Raw genomic sequence first — 23,737 nt, 5'->3', positions numbered from 1 at the left:
TACGGTAAGAAATATTTTGCTTTTATTTAAAATTGTATGAGACAGTATTGTAATAAATAAAACAGTTGCACCAATATGACAGGATGCATATTCTGACATGACACAGTATAGATCATACCGGTACAATGTGGTATGACAGACACATTTCTTTGCAGAAATAAATAGCAACAGCATCATAAGCTAATGTATAAGTTCAGATGTAGTTAAAAGCATGAAATAAATATATTTCTCCTACAAACTGTGACGCTTCTGACTGAGAAATGTAAACTGCAGCAAGTGTTGGAGCCAGACTGAGTATTGCAGGGCTTCTGGGTGAGCTATGAGACAGGTCAGTTCTCCAGCAGAACACACAAAGTATTTTTATTTATTTCATCATTTGTGGGAAATTAAATGTAAAATAGCTGCTCAAAAATAAACACTTGTAAATATAGCATTGCATGTATATCATTCAAATTAAAATGTAGGTAGCTTACATATAATTACAAAATGGCAGGACTAGATGGAAACATTGATGGAGATTGCACACAGTCTCCAGTATAGCTCAATAAAAACAATATTCAGCTGCTGTCATGTCCTTTCCCACTGTAATAACTTGTTACACAGCCGACAATGGAAGAAAATCTGTATGCAGGAGTCCGTGGCCCATTTAACAGGTGTCCGCCAGGTCACAATCTCTGTGTGTGCCCAGCTTTAGTGTCTGCAACGGATTCCGGGACAGGATAGGGCAGCAACTAGTATTTGTTTCATCCGGTCAGTGTCAAAATGATCTTAAACAGAGAAATGCTTCTGCTGTCTTAGCCGACACTACAACTGTGTTAAAATAATAAACTGCAGAGCAAGAAACAAAATATTGTTAAACAAAACAGGTGACATTTATTCGGGACATCCTTGCATGTTTTCAGTATAGTCTCTATAGGGCTTCCGGTCACATATTGAAACCAAGGCGCACGTGGGATTATGGTCTTTACGAGAGTCCTCCCCAGGCAGCAGTGGTCACTGGAGGACACATTTTTCTTCTTTCTTGCTCATTTTGCCTTTGTTTTGCTCTAGAGTCCTTTCCAAATGTTCCTCCTCTTCCTCAGCCCTGCAAAACAGAGACAAGGATATTTAAATAAATATAAAACATGACTTTTTCCTCCATTACACTGGCCACTTACACCACTGTGTATGCATGTAATAATAATACTATATTTCTCTCTAAATACAGAAGTTGTCAATTACTATGGGGTCAGGAAGAGAGCGATAAATTGAAAACAATACTGGAATGTTGTGCGTCATGTAAGCACCGAGTATTTGTTGTGTTGTATTTATATTGTCTTAAATCATTGTCATATGTTGCACACCTGTTTCAACATTCAGACAACTTTAATCACCTAAAAATGTGGTGATTTACTGAAATTGTAACGTTGAGAAACCAGAGTTAACTTATATCATGTTCAAATGTATATGGCAAGAACCCCCCAAACCTTCCTATATTCCCTTTTGTCTTAGCACACACCCGATTGGACCGTATGAGAGCAAACTCTTATCCGCCAAGCCTGTGAATGTTATGGGCGTTAGAAATCAACCCTTGAGCCGTTTTCTTTATCAGTGTTTTTCAAAGTCTGTTATATTCCTACCTATATATCTGTGTGTTATTCCCCAATTTTGTTCTATTTATGTTTCCAATTGTACAGCGCAACGGAATATGCTGCGCTATATAAGAAACTGTTAATAAATAAATATTACCCAGGTAAATTTTGCTTATTTGTGTTAATACTGTATACAACATAGGTCAACTGGACACACTGAGTATAATTATATCCATATATTAGTTCTGTGACAATTACAAGGGCAACAAAAATCATAAACAAACTTCTGTCTAGATGATGTTGAGGCTTTGGTGAAAAACTGAGAACATAAAGGAATGTAAATAGAAAACGTGTCAGTCAGGAATCATCCCCAACTAGCTAGACAAAAGACACATAGCTGCCCAAAACGCTGCTGTATTAAATATGCTGTATGCTTAAATAAACACTTTGCGTTTGGAAACTGATCCTGAACTGCTGTCTTCTTCTTGCGAACTACATTACTACTACATACTGGCACCCTGCTTTGCTACGTGTTTTGGAGTGCCCATGTCCTACGTTAATTAAAATAAATAATAATAAAAAAAAAAAATAATATATATATATATATATATATATATACACACACACACATATATATATATATATATATATATATATATATACATACACACACACACTTATCACTAATAGGGTGGTTACACATAAAACGCATATCTACTTTTAACCATTTTAGTTCACAATTATATCAACTGTCTTTGTTGTTCCACATTTTACATGTATGGAAGTTCATAATTTATTTATTTATTTTACATATACAAAGCAATCCTACATTTAGCATTTAGTAAATACAGTATAGCATGCATTCCACAGGTTAATATTACTATGCCCAACATTGTATTTATACATCCAATAAATCCCAATAAATTAAGTTAATTTCGGTTTAATCTAACACTTCCTGTAGTTTGGAACAAATTCTTGGGGGCCCAAAAGGGAGCCTGGAGAAGAGGATTAGTAGTCAAATGCAAATATTGCAAAATGTTATGTTAAACCCATGCATTATGGGCTATGGCTTTGACGCACAAGGTGGCCCGCGGTGACACGCAGCCAGGATTCACTTAGTGGATCCTGATTGGTTAAATAAAACTAAAATAATAGTTTATAAGGCTCTTAGCAACTTGTCTTCATTACAGGAGGCTTTAAAACACTGCCCCCATAATATAGAACTGTTGGCCAACTATATTTATATATGGTGGCACTTTTATTAGGGTTGTCATTTGGACCAATCAGTAGTGATAGGAAGTGATGTCATCACACAGTTATAAAAAGGAGGTTAAGTGGGTCTAACAGATAGAAGGTCAGTCAGAAGGTATCCAATTGGATTAAGTATTACTGGCACCATAATAATGACTCCAGCTATATGATTTTTGTTTGTGTGACTCCTTTCTTGTATTAATGGGTACATTTATTTTGTATAATTTGTTAATTTCTATGGAAGATTAATGTATAATATATAAGGTTAATATATGTTATGATGGAATCTGCCCTTTATATGTCATTATGAAGATACCATCTTTAGGTTTATTTTTATTGTGGTTAGATCCACAAGAGGAGGATTAAATATTGTCCTTTTTGACTTTTCTTGATAGGTTTGATAATGTTTTATTATATCATCGGCCCTTGATTGGTGGAGGTGCATACCGTGCTCTTTGTGATACAATCTTTTTGCCAGTTATATGTAAGTGAGATCTCAGGTCCTGATTCAGCAAGGAACGCAGTTGTGTATACGCACGCAATCGGTCGATTAATTTGATTACTGCGCGTACATGTGCCAGACATTGCATTGGGAATTGAGTACGCAGTGACTATGCAGACCTATGGCAGAGTGATTGACAGGAAGTGCCGTTTGTGGGTAGTTGACGTGGGGGGTGGTTAGGGCGAATGCAGGCGTGCCAGTGCGTCTGAATGCTGTTGCATGGGTGTGCATAAATTATCCACTGCAATACCAGACACCGCCTGAGGCATCATAGCGTGCGCAGAAGTTAGTAATTCCTGAGTATGGTCAGGGCTTCATTAACTGTCCGATGTTGCTCGATGTTACCGATTGTTTTGCTATGTTGTCAAGGTATACGGATGTTAGGGAAAGTGGGTGTCCATATGTCAGGCTGCGATCACAATGCAAACATTTAAATATCACCGTTGATATTAGCAACGCAGTTGCGTGCATATAAGCAGAATAGCAATCCGTAGTGAATCAGGCCCTCAGTAAGAAATGTCACTAACAGTTGGTATGTATTAATATTTTATATTGAGATTTTTTATGTAAAATTGTATGCAAGAGCTATATGTCAATGCCCTACAAAATATGTGTCTCACACCAGTATAAACTAACTTTTTTATGTTAAGATATCTCCCTGATGAAGTCCTGAAGGGACGAAACGTGTTTGGTGGAGGTGCTACAAGGTCCAACACTAGGGGCCCAGTAAAGGGTGGGAACGGAGGTTTGGAAGATCATCCCTATGTGTGGCCATTCCTGTAAGCATCTATGATTTGTTTTATTTAAGCATACCTTTAACTGTTGTCTAATAAATTGTATCCTCGTATATGGCTAAAGGCCTCTTTTTCTGGGTGTTTTCATTGGGGTGAGGGTCTACTCCTAGAAGCATCTGTGTGACTGGGAATCTCAACTGAAACCATCCAAGGAAGTGTTTGACAAACGAACGTCCATCTACATATTCAGGGGTCTGTTGTCGTCTGTTGTTCTCTCTCTCTCTCGTATCCCTTATATAAATCTACACAGTGTAGTTTGTGTAGATTTTTTGTACTTACAATATTGGTCCTTAAACCCCCCTTCCCCCGTGTGGTATATTGGTAGCGATATAATCACACCTTGCAGTAAATAATTCCAGACTGGTAAATGCTTAGATGGGAACTTACTCTTTTTCTTGGGCATCCAAGTCCCTGACCAAAGCATCTCGCTTATTAACCAGGATAACCAGTTCATCAAGTAAAAGCTGCTCCCGTCTCTTCTGGGCTTCAGTTTTCTGCCAGTCTATGAAACACAAGTTATTATATGAAACACAATTGCTCTTTGGGGAGTCAACAAAACATGTATTCTAACTGCTTCACAGTGACTGTCTGTATCACATGTATTGTATATAGACACAATTATATATATATATATACACACACACATACATATATATATATATATATATAATCTCCAAACTAGAATGTTCAAGGATGCATGGATGTATGGGCTAGGTCTAGTGCCCCTTTAGACAGAGTTTGGCACTTATAGCTGGCTTTCCTGGATTATTGTGGCGGTCTGGGTATGGCAGGATGGCCGTTGTGTACCAAGGTAGAAATTGGATTTTGTCAACTGGTTTGTTTGCACAATAATCCACTGCCCATATAGGAATAGACATCCAAGTAATATCATATATAGACCGTCCTTTCAGCCTCACCTACTTGGTTTTTATGAGAATAACATTGTGCTGACACAGAATGTACTCTCCTTAGGTAGTATATTGGGAATCTCTGACAAAGTTGTTTTAGTGAGGCAACTTTGTGTACAATGACTTCCAAGAATCAGAAACCATCAGTAATTAAACTTATTGGTTCCAAAAAAATGTACATAAACCAAAGTAACAGTATACAGAGGCCAGCACCAAAGTCTCCTTAAATCGAATGATCCATCCCTCTCAGGCAGCAAGAGGATCTCCAAAATGTTGCTATGGGGCCTACAAAGTCCTGGCTACGCCTCTGATAAGCTCCCCACCTATGCGGGCTAGGAAGCTTACCAGGGGCATTGCCAGAAACTTTATAGGCCTTAAACTGCAACATTTCTTCTCCCTTCTTGAAATAAACCGCTCTCCACAGCAGTTGTTAATTTTATGCCCCATAGTAGTGCCCAGTTCACATTATACCACACAGTGACCCCAGTTCATATTATGTCACACTGTAATGGTCCTAGTAATATGCCACATTGTGCTGCTGCCAGTACACATGCCATTATACCACACAGTGCCCCCAGTTCATATTATGTCACACTGTAGTGCCCCAAGTAAGTAATATGCCACATTGTGCTGTTGCCAGTACACATGCCACACAGTGCCCTCAGTTCACATTATACCACACAGTGCCCCCGGTTCATATTATGTCACAAATAATATCTTACATTATGCCGCTGCCAGTAAACATAACACACAGTACCCTCAGTTCACATTCGGCCTCACAGTGCTTAGTGGGCATTTCCAGGACCCTGGTAGACAATATTATGACTTGGGTGCAGTTGAGTCAGGCTTCAGCGGTTGCCCTCCTGTGCCTCTGGGTCGCATAGCAATGGCACTCCCTTCACCCATTGTAGCTACATTCATCTATTAGTGCATATGGCAGGATGGAGATGTACTTTCAGTATTCATTTATAGTCGTATGTTTGGATAAAATATAAACACAGGCAGACAATCAGATCAGGAAGGTTACAAGTACAAGGCTTGGTTACAAGTACAAGGCTAGCGTACACTTTACGCTATCTTGTTGAACATTGGTCTAGTTTGATAAAATGTTAACACTGCAACTGCTATTGTGCTGGTTATTACATACTGTACACTCCCCAGGTTAGTACAGATCTGTTCAATTACCTGTCACACAAATGTATACTGAATCATCTCCTTTGATATAGCAAAAGTTAATTCATGTAGAAAGCTTTCCAATGTTCTGGATAACACATCCTTTCTGCCTATCCATGTGCTGTTTTGTGACAAAATGACAGAACAAAGGTATTAGGTAATCTGAGTTTATGCTGCATTAGTCGGATGTGCATTGAACTCAGAGGTGAGGATAACTCATTTATGTCCTTATTTCCCCCATTCTGCCTCTGACTGGGATACAATCTACATACAGATGACGTTTTCTATGTATCTTCTGATCGGAGTTACTCCTCTCTCATGACATGGCACCATTGAGAGCTGGTAGAGTAACACTCACATACGGGCGTTTCCTGGGCAGGTACTGCCCATTATAAAGCTCACATCTCGTGCTGGCGTTTTGGTAATGGAGGCGTCTCATACTGTGATCTATAGGCCTCGCAACAGCTTGAAAGAGAAAATACACTCCAAAGTCTGCAGAAGACCTGGGAACGTTCTTCTCACTCCTGCCTCTATTGTACAGGAAGGGCGTTGTTCATCCATAACACTGTCATCCGGAATGAGAAGAGATTTCTCTGTCTTGTCAAGTGTCAGGGGCCTTATACACACCTGTCAGTAGTAGAAAAGTTTCCCTTATCTCTAGTATAAAAGTAAAGTGAATGCACAGCATAGGAGGAACGAGAAGCTTTTAGAAGTCACTTAATTGGCTCATAGATTTTGTTTCCATAGTAAAATAAGTATTTACATGGTACCATTAAAGAGCAGTATAGGGCATCATAATATAGGCTACAGTTGTACAAGACATAACTACTCTAGGGTAATGCAGCAGCCACATCTTTTATAACGATTATAGTTATGCCCTTTCAAGGGAATGCCAGTCCAGTCCGAAGGGCAGGTCTCCAGCAACTGAGTACTAACGTGGATGCCTAATATCAGCTGAACACAAGGTCATTAAAAGTTGTACTATTCACGGCTCTTTGTATAGAAAGTTGCTATCCCTATAATTTTCACACCTCCTCAAGTCAATACAAAGCCGCCGCTGTCCTCTCTCTCTCACTGGTCAAAAATGTGGTGCTCTAATCTCCGCCATTTATGTGTAATACCCATATCATGGACTATTTCCTAGTCTCAGGCAGCGAAGCAAAGAAACTGTCCCCTAGTAGCTTTAACCCCTTTCTTCCCAAAACAGGCCCGTAGCAAGAAATTACAGATTGCCCCGGGCATAGGTAGGGTTAAATAGACTACTGATTCCCCAGTCAAGTGTCCTTTTGCATAGCCAGTCTGCAGGAGCTTGTAACTGTCCATCATCCACAGAGCTACTCCGCCCCCCTCATTAGGAAGGTAAATAATGGCAAGACAGAGAAGTATGTGATGAGGGAGACAGCAGAAGAAATGAGGATCATGAGGGGAAACAGGACACCAGCTTAAAAAAAATAAAAAAAAATCCATAGCCACTGACTCCAGCAGTGTCCTTTCCCCCCCACGCACCTTCCAAAAAAGCAAAGTAAAGAGTGTGTGCAATCCTTTTGGATTAGTCTCTTCTCTCTCCATTGCCCTGGGCAATCATGTTAAAACTCACATGGCTGGTGCTTATTCAGATAAACCTAACAATGCACACCAGCGGTTACCATGTGAATCTTCACAAGCCACACAAGAATGTGCTGGTTCAAATCCCCCTGACCCTCCTCCAAAGGCAAATTTATTCAAGACAGCACACTGCTCTGCAGCTCTCAGAGTGCGGCTAGTGAGAATTCCACCTTGTATCTACACATCACAAATGAGATGCAGGTCCATGTCAGTAAGGAGACTGCTGTACAGTCACTTCTCAGACGGCAAAGACAGGAAAAGTTTATGATATGTAAAGTTAAAATAACATAATCTGTTATTAGTGTCCTACAGCTGCCATTTTGTGGTAAATCACAAGGGACCAGTGGAATCACTAGGGTGTGAGGTAAAAAAAAAGTGCCTCGTGCCTCAGTGATGTCATTAGGTTCCAGTGGCTGTATATTGGTTCAGCCCACATACTGGCAGCCTGCACGGCATGTAGGTGACTGTCACACTTTAGCGCACACCTTTGGCTTTTTGTTTTAAAGTGCAGAAAACGCTCATATTGCAATGAGATCAGACTGTAAACAAATGGAAGAGGTGTTTTCGGTTGTGTGAATCACAAATAGCTGAATTCCTGGTGAGATTGCAGAAAAACCTGCCTGTGATGTGAAGCACTCTGCAAATGTACAAGATGGAGTTTTATATGGTTATGTATCCCATACTAGGAAAGGTTCCATAGGTCTTATACGTGATCTAGTGAGCACACAGGAAATGGATCATTAAATTATGATTGTTCGACCTGCCTACAATTCTTTCTAAACCTAGATGATCACATTTCTGAATAATCATATAGATTGGGCAGCACAGTGGTGCTCCCTGCTTCACCAGACCGAGGCCTTGTGCGCCAAGGCATTCTGTGTGAAGTTTGTATGTTCTCTTTGTGCTTGCGTGGGTTTCCTCCAGTTGTTCCGGTTTCCTCCCACTATCCAAAAAAGGCTAATTGGCTTCTGACATAAAAAAAAAAAAAAATAACCCTAGTGTGTCCATGGGATAGGAATATAGATTGTAAACTCCACTGGGGTGGAGACTGATGTGAATGGCTAAATATTCTCTGTGAAGCGCTGTGGAATATGTGTGCGCTACATGAATAGTGGTTAATAAAATAATTAAGACAGTTTGTGTGTCGCACATGTAGCAGTCATTATTTTTGTATGTTGTAGAGGTAGGTGGATAGTTATCTTGCGCCACCTTCAATGTTGGGACATCTCAGTATAAATGACTTGGAAATATGGCAGCATGCAGTGAGGAAATTCTTTGCACACATAAGACACTGTCATATACCTCCCAACATGACCCTCTCCAGGATGGGGACAATGCTCTGGTCCTGGACTTCCCTGGTAATTCAAATAGGGGAGTCACCAACTGTCATTTCACACGCTGCCAAACATCACTGGCCGGGACTCACTGGCAGTTGGTGTGACTTCCCTATTTGAATTTTGGACTGTACTGAAGCCCCACCTCTGGAGCCTCCACCAATCATAACTTACCAGGGAAGTCCAGGACCAGAGCATTGTGTCCCTCCTGGAGAGGGTCATGTTGGGAGGTATGCTGTCAATATAGAGCTTCCTTTACAAGTAATCAAGTCAGAATTGTAATGGATGCTTTCCATGTGCAACTTCCATACATTCAAATGAGAAGGCAGGCAGCCCTCCATGAACGGACAGGGCAGCATCTCAGGCTGCACCTATCCACAGTGGCGTAAATAGGGTATTTGGAGTCCAAGGCAATTTGAAATAAGGAGCACCCCACTCTAAGTGCGCTTTAAAAAAAGGGCGTGACCACTGAAAAATAGGGCGTATCAATATGACACACAACCTTTTTCGCTACTTTGGGAACTTTCCTTTCCATTTGCACCTTAATGCAGTGCCCCCAGTAGTGGTCCCCCTTATGCAGGCCCCCAGTAGTGCCCTTTAAACAGTACCCCCCAGTATGTAATGCCCCTTATACAGTACCCCCAGTATGCAATGCCCCCAGTAGTGGTCCCTCTTATGCAGGCCCCCAGTAGTGCCCCTTATACAGTACCCCCAGTATGCAATGCCCCCAGTAGTGGTCCCTCTTATGCAGGCCCCCAGTAGTGCCCCTTATACAGTACCCCCCAGTAGTGGTCCCACTTATGCAGGCCCCCATTAGTGCCCTGTACAGTATAGAGTGCCCCCAGTAGTGGCCCCCATTATGCAGGCCCCCAGTAGTGGTCCCTGTTATGCAGGCCCCCATTAGTGCCCCCCAGTAGTGGTCCCCGTTATGCAGGCCCCCATTAGAGCCCCTTACACAGTGCCCCCCAGTAGTGGTCCCCATTATGCAGGCCCCCCGTTAGTGATCACACATACACACACAAAACAAAAACACTTACCTGAATCCCCGCTCCTGACGCGCCCGCCGATACTTCTCCGTCTCCGTCCTCGAACTTGGTCCTATCGGAGAGACATCATGACGTCTCTCCCATCACGCACTGCAGGAGCCAGAAGGCGGAGCTCTTGAGTGAGCTCCAGCTCGGCTCTTGCACTGGGCACAGTAGCAGCCAATGAGAGTCTGTTTGACTCTCATTGGCTGCTGGAACACACACCACTTCTGCGCCGGAGGCGATGTGTGTGTACATGTGTAGTGCTGACCGCACTCACTGCGGTCTGCACTACACTGGCTAACTAAGACGGGCCTGTACCGTGGCCGGCGGCGACCCCCACCCCCAGCGCTGCCGGTCCCATGAGACACAGGGCACGAGACCCTGCTCTAGTTACGCCACTGCCTATCCATAATCATGTTAGCAATGTAAACTAAATAGAGAAATACATATTAGATCTTTTTTTTAAATACACCTGTCCTGCAGTAGTGGCTTTCCTGCTCTTATACTGTATTTCTGTTCAGCAAATGATTTCCCCAAACTTACTCTCCGAGCCGACAACATAATCACCGTCTGTTATATTCTGTCATGCTAACGTAAGAATGTTTCACAGTGTAAAGTTTCATGTACTTATTTGACCACGTGCAGTCAATCTCTATTGATAATAAATGACCTATGTTCCTGACTTTTAATGGCTTTGGGTTATTTGTGTAAACTGGAGCTGTGAGTCCCATCTAAAAAAAATCATCTTCTGTATGTGAGGACATTGCTACAACTCTCCCCAGCCAATGTGCTTGAGAAATGTGCCTCATTCTACTCAGTACTCCGTAATATACTGCCCGCTCTTGTATTTACAGCTTCACTTTTTCATAGATTACTTAGTGAAAAAACTTTCTTTGATGCGGTTTGAAGAATACACTTGATTGTTAATGAGTCTGTGTTACACGTGCTGACGGTTTATACAGTGAAGGCTATATACAGTTGTGTCAGCATAAACCCGAATCTCAGACTACAACTGACAGTGTGCATCTTTATTCAGTATTGCTCAATAAGACCTGACTAACAGGTGCACCTGGATAAGTAACATTTTGCATACTGTAATTTAAAGTCCATTCAGAGCCATGACTTACAAGCCACACAATCCTTATGTGAATAACAATCATCAAGACTCTTTGGGATACTAGATCCACATCTCAATATCTCTCCTGTTATAATATGTTATAAAAATACAGAATACATTGCTGATGTCTAATCTCCCCTCCCCACTACTCCCATATCCAGTGCCATTTCTCTCGTACAGCATTTAAACATTCAGCTTTTTTGACAGCAGTAACTCTCTGAGAAATGTGTGATTTTATCTGCCGTAAATAATATGCTTGACAGCAAGTCCTGCGGAGGCAGCACAGGCAGAGGAAGATTGCTTTAAAAGAACCTTGGAAATGTTCAAATGATACCCTCAGACTTCAAATCGAACCATTCAAACAACATATTTAGTGATTTGGTAGAGTATTTACTAGTATTTACTAGTAGTTTAGCCTAAATAATAAACAAATCGTCCAAACAGGACATGCTAGATCGAGATCAGTGATGTCTTCCAGGAGCCTCCAGCAGGGTTAGTCTGGCAGAACCTCAGGTAACCATGCCCGGACCAACCTTTGCACAGCCCCTGTTTTGTGCCTGTGTGCAAGCCATCCAAACATATCATTAATGGTCAAGAACTCAGGCCAGCCAAGGAAAATGGTCCGGATAGCTGGATAGAATATGAGCAAAGTAATTGTTGTGCCCAATCAACAGAAACATTACGAAGAGGTGCTATAAGTACAAAAATTGTGTACAATGAATTCTTGACAATATAAGATGAAAATTCTGCACATATATCAAATAATCATTAGTAGTGCCCTTATTCTATATGCAGCCAACCTCAAGGTCAAATGGACGGACTTTGGATGGAAATTTAAATTATAGACAAACAAATAATGTAACAAATTGATCTGACAAAACAATACTAAAATAGTATACAATACCTAATACAATCAGGATACCTAGGGGTATATTTACTAAAGTGAGAGTTGTTTCCCATAGCAACCAGATTCTAGCTATTATCTTCTAGAAGGTGCTAGATAAGTAGAATCTGATTGGTTGCTATGGGCAACAACTCCACTTCTAAAAACTCTCACTTTAGTAAATATACCCCCTAGACTGTGTCTATGGCCTGTATTTAACTCTCCGCAATGTGCGGATGAGATGTTCGGCTGACCACATTGTAGTAGAATACGGTACCCCAACCTCCTCAGTTTTGCTACACACTTCTATGGGGTGCAAGGACAAAGTTGGTGATGGTGGTTTTGAAGTTCCGGTATGATATTAGCAGTGTGGTGGTTGGGATAGTTTATAAAAGGAGACTTCAATGTTATTTGATAAATTAAACAAATTGTTTGCAAGTACGTTTCCTATGAGAGTATAAAATATAAGTGTTTTTCCAACTTAGTGTTCTATTCTCCATGTCAATCAGTATGACTATGGGGCCCATTTATCATTGTACATTTGAGGTTTAACCCCAGAAAACACCCGTTTTCAGAGGTCAATCACAAATATTAAGTTTCTCCCGGAGGTATCTCCGATACCTACTGTGATCCCTCTATTCCCGCTGGCAGGCGAATCCCCCATAGGTTTCTATGGGGAATGCAATGCTGCCAAATGTACCAATATCTGTAATGTGATGCATTCCGGATATTGCCCCCCGCAGCTAACGCCACCTGAAGATGGTGTTAGCCGTTGTAGCCTATGGGCTATAGCGCACATAATTAGCCGGCGGAGGGTTCCTCTGAAACCCTCCCCGGCAATGGCGGCCGTGTATGTGAGGTCAGCGGGACTGGGCATGAGCAACAGCCCCGGCAGCTCTCCGGCACATTGCAGGGATGGGCTCTTTTTTCGGAGCCCGTATCCCTGCATGTGCCAGATGATATATCCAATGCGATTATGGGCGGTAATGTCATGACCAGATCGCATTGCAATTGTGATAATTAATAAATGGGGGCCTATGTGCAGTAGAAATTGAAAGAAAATAAAATTACTCAAGATATTCTAATTAAAAAAAAATAAAATCCAGTTTCTTGCTCTGAATCTTCAACGCAGACTGTACAAATCAGCTCCGCAGTTTGATGAAAATTAACACTAGTTTTGTAAAGAGCACATCAGGGGATTGCAGTCAAGTCTTATCTTTAGTTCCAGTCAACTAGCAATCCTGAAAGAGTTTGCATCATCATCAGAGCAGGAGATTCTGCTGGTGAACCTAATCAATCCACCAAATACTGTGGCTGTGCTGTGTAACAAAGCTAAAATAGATTTACAAATGGGGTTTTAGGGGATAAGCTCCTCCACAGGATTACATATTGATTTTAAAAATAAAAAAGCTTATCATATAAGCCAAAACTGAAGAAATAAAAAAATAATACATTTCAACCTATGCAAAAAATCCTTTTAGAAATAAAAAAAAAACCGCTCACTTCAAAACGTATGCCGAGAGTGCATGGCAATGAACAAAGTCTTGCAGATACATTTATCGAACAAAGAGAGCAGCATGTCAAGGCCCAACCACGGAGAAAGATATAATGAACTTACTGGAGAATGATACAACCATCGTATGAAATATATTGTAGCACTCATTAGGGGATATCACTACCCTGGATGGTCAGAGGATTTGATGTGTTTACAAGCTGCACTGCAAAGCATTTTCTCTCTAGTGGAACTCTTTAACCTAACAGGGGTTTTGCAACATCAAAAGCATTTAAAAGGGTTTGGTCACTGCAGCATAACCCTCCCGACTAATCAGAAAGCCCCCCTCCCCCTCCATTGAAACATGTCTTGAAGTGTGTCCTAATAAATGGGTTGGGCTGGCGCAGGGTTAGGATACAGACAACTGTCGGTAAATATCCTAACCCTTCCCGCTGACTAAACCTAACCCTCCCCCCCATTGCCTAAACCTAACCCTCCCCCATAGTGCCTAAACCTAACCCTCCCCCCTAGTGCCTAAACCTAACCCTCCCCCCAATTCCTTAACCTAACCTCCTCCCCTAGTGCCTAAACCTAACCCTCCCTCCAATTCCTTAACCTAACCTCCCCCCCGCAGCCTAAACCTAACCCTCACCCCCTAGTGCCTAAACCTAACCCTCCCCCCCTAGTGCCTTAACCTTCCCCTCCACAGCCTAAACCTAACCCTCCCCCCCTAGTGCCTAAACCTAACCCCCCCCCCCTAGTGCCTTAACCTTCCCCTCCACAGCCTAAACCTAACCCTCCCCCCTAATGCCTAAACCTAACCCTCCCCCCTAGTGCCTTAACCTAACCCTCCCCCCCTAATGCCTAAACCTCCACCCTAGTGCCTTAACCTAACCCTCTCCCCCTAGTGCCTAAACCTAACCTCCCCCCACAGCCTAAACCTAACCCTCCCCCCTAGTGCCTAAACCTAACCTCCCCCCCAGTCTAAACCTAAGCCTCCCCCCCTAATGCCTAAACCTAACCCCCCCCCCTAGTGCCTTAACCTAACCTCCCCCCGCAGCCTAAACTTAACCCTCCCCATAGTGCCTAGTTCAGAACCACTGGGACACCCACCTTAATGAATAATTAGGCAAACAATATTTTTTTTAAGTAGCTTCATTTGGGTAATAATATTATGTTCAAAGTGCAGGAAAATGAGTTAATTGATATGTGACAAGTATATGGGGGTGCTATAAGGATGGGACAGGTGTTTTTAAGATTGCAGGTTAGTGTTGTGGCTTAAAAAGACACAAATATATACTTACAGGCATTGTTACACATCCATAATATAAGTAGAGCATTATTACACACAAAAACTCACTGTTTGAGAAAATGCATATAAAACAGTCATTTGACACAACTGAAGAACCCCCAAACACTTTTATTATGACCACTAATAGACTTCTATACTGTTATCCAATATGAGTTTGTATTTTTTGGGAGTTACAGGCAGATTTCCTCATTTTCACCTATACTTAACAAGTGTAAAACCAGCAAGAGTTATCAGGTGAAACCCGTATCACCTATTTTCTAAAATGATTGCACAATAAATTGACACCTATAAACAGAGGTAAAGTGAAATCAGACAATATGTGTGATAAGTTTACACCTGTGAAAACGTATCACTTTCGCCTTTAATTGAATTCCCCCATATATGGGCAGCAGGTCACAACAAAATAATAAGTAGGAGTAAACGAGGTCATATGCTGGCCATACACCTACACGATGAGTGCCGATGCGACTCACCGTTCCGTCTTACCTTCAATTCCCCGGCAGTCCCGGACACACGATTGACACATAATGTACATATGATCTCATGATACGATGCATGGTGCGTCCGTCATGTGAGAGGCTTCATTTGTTAAACAAAAAACAAAAAAGACTGATGCACGCACGGGGAGATCCGTGATGCATGCACCTGTCTGTAAAAAAATAAGCACAGATGCAGGGATGGTTCAGTGAGAACCATCTGTGCATCTGTGAAAATAAAATAAAAAGTGTTTAAAAAAAAACAAAAAAGGGCATGCAACCCCTCCCAAAGAGCAACCAGCCCCGGGCTTTTAGGGACCCATTGCTGGTTGGGCAACATACGGGGGACAAACGACATAGGGGTCCCCCATATGTAAGCACAACCAGCACCGGGCTAGTCAGAACCAGCCCTGGTTGCCAAAATATGGGGGACCAATTACGTAGGGGTCCCCTGTATTCTGCGCATTTTCCACATACATCTAGCCTCCTTGTGCGTTAAACAGCTCTCCTAGTCACGCTATGCTGTGACAAAACTTTTTCCATAGGTTCATTATTAGTTGTTATAATAAAAATATTACACCCCACACACTTTAAAATATATATTACAAATCCCCAAGGAGGTCTGTGACCATGTAAAGGCAAAAAGGCCTATATACAAGTAATGGAATGGCAAGTCGACTTACAAAAACAAATGCTGTATGTGCAAAACACAAAAATAAGAGCCAATGCTTACATGCACACATAGATATATACAAGCACTTACTTTTATTGCAATATGTAGGATAGGAGTCCAACATGGTACCTAGTATTAATAACAGGATTGGTTATGCTGGAGTCAAGCTGTACACCCTATACAGAAATATCCTGGTTTATGAGTAGGGCGTCCTATTTGGGTCCAGCATAGTCACTTTTATTGGGAATAATAAACAAATAACCATTCCAGTCTGCCAATCACACTGCTATAGATGGAAAAGAGAATCTGAGGATGCACGCTGTAAAATAATCACACTATGATGTATTAGTATGGCAAATAATGAAGAATTTTACCACTTTACTTTTTACATAATGTTTCAAAACAGTGAGAATCAATTACATTTTAGGCATATCCGTGCTTGACTATTAAAAGTACTTGAGGATAGCACTGATCTTAGCGAGGACAGCAGTGCTCAACATCTCAATGTTATGGACAAAACTGCGAAAGAGGAAGCCTGATGACCACGGCTAATTTAACAAAGAGAGTAATTTATTAGTTGTTACAATAGACCAACCTTTTATAATGTTCCCGGAGGTCACAGGGAAACTGTTCTGTTGTAACCCGTAATAAATCACTTTGTAGGACGCATATGCACACGGCCTGGCAGAACTTTATTTTTTTTTAATTCAAAGCAGTGTGATATTGACAAGCTGTAATGAAGCCGCTATCAGGGGCAAACAATGAACACGCAATAAGTGTTCCCTGAGTACCACAAAGGTCTCTTTTTTACTTTTTAAAGCAAACTCAATTTCTATACTTAAGAAAGCAAGTTGCACTCACTCTATGAACATGCGCAGGTGTAAAATGCATTGCTATAGACTGCTAATATAAGTGATAATTTTAAAGCATACACAAACTCAGGCGTAGCAAATAAATTAAATTACAATTGTTAATCCATTTCTAAAAGAGCCATACTGTTCTTTGTGATTTATACTATAGCTGACTGATTTGAAATTCAAGTGTTGGTAGAAAATGAGGGGTCCTTGACCACTGACGCCCTAATATGCACAGTGCATAAGAGTGTTCCGTTGCATCCGTTGAATGCTGCATTGAGCTACGGTTTCCCTCCGCCAATTAGATTTGGCAGTGCTGGTGTTCATAACAAAAGGAAGAGACATATGTAACAGGTCTTTGCACCTAACTAATTAGTGTTAAAGAGCATGTAAAATGGTTCCGGTGTCCCCCACCTCCCTCATGACACACACACGTCATTTTTGTGGAATAAATAACTCACCCTTTATGGCTTATGTCACAAATTACCAGCAAGCGGTGAGTTAGACTGAGAGATAGTGACATCACAGGGGGGGTGCGGGCCACAGCCGGGTGTCACCCGCCAAGGGGTGATAAAGTGTCGACTCCCCCTCAGAGACAGGAGCCGGGTGCTGCACTGTAGCATTATCTACAGCACTCGGCTCCTGACACAGTGAGGGGGCCGCACTGCAAATACACTGGTCCCCGGGGGCAGTTCGCACTTCCGGGACCCCCCCTGAGAGTCTGATACGGAGGTTCTGACTGCGTGATCACGCCCCCTTTTTGCAGGGCGCAGCAAAGCTGCTCGCACTACACTACTTACCGCAACAGGTGTCACCAAGTGTAATGACGCCACTGCTGAGAGAGTATGTCATACCATTATGTACTGACCCAATTTGACCACCGTGTACAAAGCCTTTAACCACTCCCTGCAACTCCAACCTCATTTCCACACAACATCCCTCCTGCTCACTTCACTATGGCAATAACTACCAACTCACCTCCTTCCTGATCACTACTTCCCACCCCCACCTTCAGGATTTCTTCTGTACTGCTGCCAACCTCCTAGCCGTCTCACTTCTCTCTCCTTAATGCCCTCTCACTATTAGACTTGCAGCCAGCCTCCTAGCCTTTAAACGTGCCCTTAAAATGTACAGTGATTGGACACTACAGCAAATAGATCAACAAGATTTTATTGATGTCAGTACATTGTAGGTCCACCACGTGCAGTGATTACTGCAGACACCCCTTCATGGCAAACGGTCCACAAGTTCCTGGACAACAGCAGGCGGTATGTTTTGCCATTCCGCCTTAAGTACAGTGACCAACTGTGACACTGAAGAAGGTTGAGTCGGCCTAGAATGCAACCGTCGCTCCAATTTGTCCCAGAGGTTCTCAATGAGGTTAAGATCTGGACTCTGAGCTGGCCAGTCCATCCGGTTTACTGAATTTTCTGTATACCAGTCCAGCGTCACCCTGGAAGCATGACAGGCGGCAATGTCGTCCTGATAAAAATATTTATTCTTTCCCTAGAACTGCGAGTGCATGGGCCTCCCTATGAAGTGTTTTTGTTTAAACCGCCACATTAGTGGCCATATGGAACTCGCATGCAATGGTATGCATTTCGCTTGCGCTGGGGTTACAAATCACTTTTGTCTACATAGTGTCTCTCTTCATCTAAGTGTACCACCACTCTTCCTAACCCTCCAGCCTCGGCCTTCCCCAACACAGACGCCCTCTCCCCTGAGTACCTCTAAAATGTAAACACTTTTGAGCAGGGATCACTATTCTTTTGTTTTCATTACGTAAATCTAAATGTGAATTATAATTATGTATTTTGTGAACTTGTCTGTAACTGTCTAATTTGGATAGTTTGTACTTATGTAATCGTTCTATCCCCTGCTGTATATGTAACTAAGGAACCCTGGTGGCGCTTTATAAATAAAAAATAATATCAATATTAATAATATAGGTGAGAGAAAATAATAATAAAGTTATGCAAACTAAAGTTGGGCCTTCGTTTCTTGCTTGAAATTTTAGCATGGCCTCATGGGATCTGTAGTTCTGCAAGAGCAGTGACCCCAGCGAACTTTTGCCACAACTTTAGTTCATCAATTCTCATTAATAAAGGGTTGATTTTTGCCCTTCTTTAAACACAAATCATGGCGTTGCAGGCGCCTGATAGGCACTGCTTTTGTCTCCGTCTAATCCAAACGCTTCCATTCTTTTGTCACCATAAAATTACGAACCAATTCCATTTCTTCATGTTGGAGTCTAAAAGTAGAGGGGCAGATGGATATCAAAGGCTGTATGAATTAAGTTACATTTTCTTTTTAGGATTTGCGCTAGCACGAAATCTCGAGACTAATTACAATTGATTTAATATAGATCCAGGTGTCTTATCAGGTGCAAATTAACATGGGCAGTGTAAGGGTTAAAAAGGTCAACTGAGAACTGCTAGAGCCTATTAAATAATGCAACATTCAGGGTTTAACCCTATAAAAATAATAACCCTTCAGAATATAAGTAGTAAACAAATTATAGGATACGTTAGTTTATCTTGTTATCACGGCTCCATTTAACATCAGTACATTTAAGGTGTAAAGTTTGAACTAGACCATAACGACCAGACACTAAGGGGGAGATTTATCAAAGCTTGTAGAGAGATAAAGTACCAAACAATCAGCTCCTAAAGTGACAGTTAATAGATGATTGGTTAGTAAACTTGTACTAGACAGCTAGAAAATGATTGGTCATTGGTTGCTTTGGTTCAGGGTAATATTTGCACTAAAATGCAATGTTAGAATACTTACCATGTGTCTCTAATTTTACCTTCATTATTTACTTTATATTTATTTTTCTCCTTACATTACATTATGTTTTTGTGCAGTGATTCTTAGATACCAAACCAAATTAAAAAGCAATTGTGACATTTTTTCTGTTTTCTTCATGACAAGCAAGTGTTTTCTCAAAGCGGGACAAAGTAAATTGAGGTTTATTTTGAATTATGCAGCCAAAAGTAGACTAAATTGTAATGATAAAATATAGCTGTTAAAAATAAAATCAATTACAGTCAATTCATACACCCCCAAAAATATGATCTATACTTTATTCTATTCAAACACTGGGCAACATGAGAAGAAAATCAATACATTTCCGCGCTCCAAAAACTAAAGAATGCAGCTGGTATATATCTGGTGACCTACACACGTCTATTCCCTGTATCTCCTAGAGGGAGCGCTGGCATTTTCATTTACTTTGTACTGTGCAACATGAATTTCGCAACCAGTGGTAACTCTCTGGTGTTCCACGTGTGCTGGTACCATTACTAGTTGCCATAAAGACATGTTGGCTAAATAACATCCACTGTCTGCGGGTGGTATGCACTGAGACATGTCTAAATAACATCCACTGTCTGCGGGTGGTATGCACTGAGAAAAGGGGCAAAACCCCATGTTTTAGTGATACATTTTCACTACACTTTCATGCATTGTCCTCTTACACTCTTTGTGCTAGTAGTGCAATTTAATTCATGAGAAAATAGCCATACTACATTATAAAACATTAAACACGCTGTTAAAATGGGTGTGTTATATTTTGCCCACATTCATAATGTCAAAGTCATAATGTCGTCACTGATGAAATGGCGACATTATTAGAATGTTGAAAAAACATTCCTGGTGCGGTAGGTCTGGCGGTCAGCTGACGTTGACTTCCGGCTCATCCTGCAGCGCTCCAGGTAGTGAATATCCCTAATCCTCCCCATAGCGCCTAACCTCCCCTCCTGTAGCGTAACCCTAACCCTCCCCATCAACTGACTACTTCTCTACTGTTGCAGCCTAATTCTAACCCTCCAGTCTGTGCAGAATGTCGAAATTCTGCAGATACCAACATTTCAACAATATCGACATAACTGTTGACATTGTGGTGTCGACATTATGAATTCTGGTTAAAATTTGAGAACACAATTGTAGGATCATAACCATCTGAACCCGCAGATCCTATTTAATTGTTTTTTATTACAATGGTCCTAATCACACTCAATATGACGTCAGCTTCGCTTGCTTCTGAGCAGATTTGGGCGGTGTTCTGCTACCTCAACTGCTCCGCTGTGCTCTATATAAGCTCTGACTATATTCGGAATATTTAGGCATGGTAGGAGACCCATTAATGTCTGGGGTTGCTAAAATGGAGGAGGTGGCACTGGAGGAGGCGGGGCTTAGAAGCTTTGATATGAGTGATTTGCATATTGTGAGGACTGTACTGCGTGGTGATGATTCTTTAATCCTAGAGGCCAAGTTGTTTAGCGTGTCTGCCCTACATGGTGCATCCACAGGTCTGATCCGATGTAGTACAATTATTTAATGCCGATTTTTAACATGTCTGCTGGCTTTAAGTGTAAATGCATGTCCATGATTTAAAATGATTCTTACTGAAAAATAAACACTTAAAAATACTTTTTATGCTACAAATCAATGCGAATTGGTATTAAAAATGTTCTGTCTCATATATGCAGTGTATAGTTTTTGTAATGTGAAGTCATTCTAGAGATCATAAAACGGCGACATTGACGTCTGTACATTATCCAGTATATACTGTAGAATTCAATATCACACTGTAATTGCTGGGGGGGAAACACTGGTAAGATTTTATATCGGTTTTTTGTATTTTTTTATGAAGTGAATTATGCATGCAATTACTCCAAATTAGCTAGCATTTGTAGAGAGAAAAGACTTTTGTGTAAAAATTAGAATAAACCAAATGGAAATTATACATTATGATAAACGTCACACCGCACGACAAATTGTAAGGTAAACTTTAATGGATAAACTGGTGCAATACGGTGCAGTGTAGGTGTATTAGAGGACAGTGACAGGGAACTGTCAGCTACTATCCATCATGTGAAATACACTGTGGCGTTTTTTGCATACAATCTTTCTGCGTCCATGAAAGTCCCCCAAACTAATTACAATTGATTAAATATGGATCAGGAACCTTATCAAGTGAAAAAAGAAATTACCCAGTGACAGACTGAGAGTCAATACAGAGCAGCTGACATCTCTCAGCTTTCAGATAGAATTTTGGGGCTCAATGATAATATAATTGCAGAATACCACCCGCGCTCTGGAAAATGTGAACATAAACATCATGTATCACTGCTGGTTTTACATCAGCAATAATCTGCCCAATTATTTACACACATTCTTTATGAGAAAGACCCAATCCATTGTCCATTAATCTGCAGACAATGATCGTTATGTGCCAACTGTAGTTGCATCCATGTAATTAGGAGTAATAACGCCATTTATTCAGAACCAGTGCTGGAAGACTATTCAATTGTAGGTTGAACTCCTAATACTGTATTTATAATTATTATTTTTCTGCTTTTTCCTTTATTGGTCTTTTTTATTTGGCACAGATAAGGTTAACCACACACATTGTTAATTCTTACCTTCTATCGCAAGCATGGCTCGCAATTCTCTGTTTAGCAGCTCAAACCGTCTCTCTAGGTCATGTTCTTTTTCCCTATAGGCAAGTTGAGAGAGAAGGAAAAAAAACTAAGTTCATCAATATGTTAATTACTAAATCATTAAACACTTAAAGGGACCTTTAGCGTACATTGATTTAGAGAACTCATAAATGACTTTTCTCTACCACAATAAGCTACTTCAAACAAATGATACACAAACCAAGAGGAACCACAGGGACGGACTGCAGTAAAAACTTCATGATGCAAAGGTTGCTCATTGGATGCTACCACAATTAAGTGTGCCCTACCTTTCATAATCAAATGGTCCTACGCCATGTATTTTACCTTTATACTCCAGAAACTGCTCCTCTTTTTTTTTTAGACACCACAAAGCATTGCCATACATATAAGAGAATTGGTTGTTATAGTGGTTAGCATTACTGCCGCACAGACCCGAGGCCATGGGTTTAATATCTGACCAAGACACTATGTGTGTGGAGTTTGTATGCTCACCCTGTGCTTGCGTGCATTTCCTCCGTGTGCTCCTGTATCCTCTCACACCCCAAAAACATACTGGTACATTCACATATTGCCGACCAAAAATTTAAACCTATTGGTTATGTTCACATGATACGGAAAATAGATTGTAAGTTCCATGGGGACAGGGACTGATGTGAGTGTCTTTAAGTATTCTCTGTAAAGCGCTGCATAATATGTGCTCTATATATATAACGGTTAATAAGTAAATTATTTCAAGTGCAACAGTGCTATTATTTATTGCGCCCAGATAGATTAGTGAATGGCTTTTACATGAAATATATGGCTAATTTGTGAGATTACATAACTTAATTCGTTATTCTTTAAATGGAACAAAATGACGATATGACTTTAAATAGAACACGGTCAGTTTTACAAATTAATCTTTTTAACCTTTTCAGGGTTTCAGTTATGTTTTCTTTCTCTTGCTGTTAATCCTCCCTTGGAGGGACAATAACCTAAGCATGTCATAACTGAACCAGAAAGGTAGTTACTGGGATGCTTGTCACCAGTGCCTGGATATTACTAGCTGATGATAATCCTATTTCTGAGTGTCTAAAAGAACAAGAAATAAAGGGAAACAATGAAAGTGACGCTGGAGGAGCCAGTTTTCCTTTCCACTGGTTACGCAGGGAGAGAGACGGGGGCAGACAGAGACTCCTCAACCGATTTTATGTCTACCTGCGTCACTCAAAGTGTAAAGTCATGAGGATCTCCACAGGACTAAACAATACCTGCCTGGCGCCAATATTACTCCAGGGCAGAAAGCCTTGTAGATAG

General features: G+C 41.1%; 1 protein-coding gene across 8 annotated transcripts in view; it reads right to left on the bottom strand.

Moving 5' to 3' along the window:
• EHBP1 (EH domain binding protein 1) overlaps positions 1-23,737 on the bottom strand; it is a 396,634-nt gene continuing 372,897 nt past the window's right edge. For all 8 annotated transcript variants that reach the window (XM_088477209.1, XM_088477211.1, XM_088477210.1 and 5 more), the window contains 3 exons: positions 22,403-22,476; positions 4,506-4,620; positions 1-1,084 (listed from right to left, as the gene is read on the bottom strand). In XM_088477209.1, coding sequence (XP_088333335.1) covers positions 994-1,084; positions 4,506-4,620; positions 22,403-22,476 — 280 coding nt within the window. In that variant the 3' untranslated portion in view covers positions 1-993. The remainder of the gene's footprint in view (positions 1,085-4,505; positions 4,621-22,402; positions 22,477-23,737) is intronic.

The sequence above is a fragment of the Taudactylus pleione genome, unplaced genomic scaffold, assembly GCF_031769625.1.
Source record: "Taudactylus pleione unplaced genomic scaffold, aTauple2 ptg000201l, whole genome shotgun sequence".
Taxonomy (NCBI): domain Eukaryota; kingdom Metazoa; phylum Chordata; class Amphibia; order Anura; family Myobatrachidae; genus Taudactylus; species Taudactylus pleione.
This window is presented reverse-complemented; position numbering and strand designations above follow the sequence as displayed.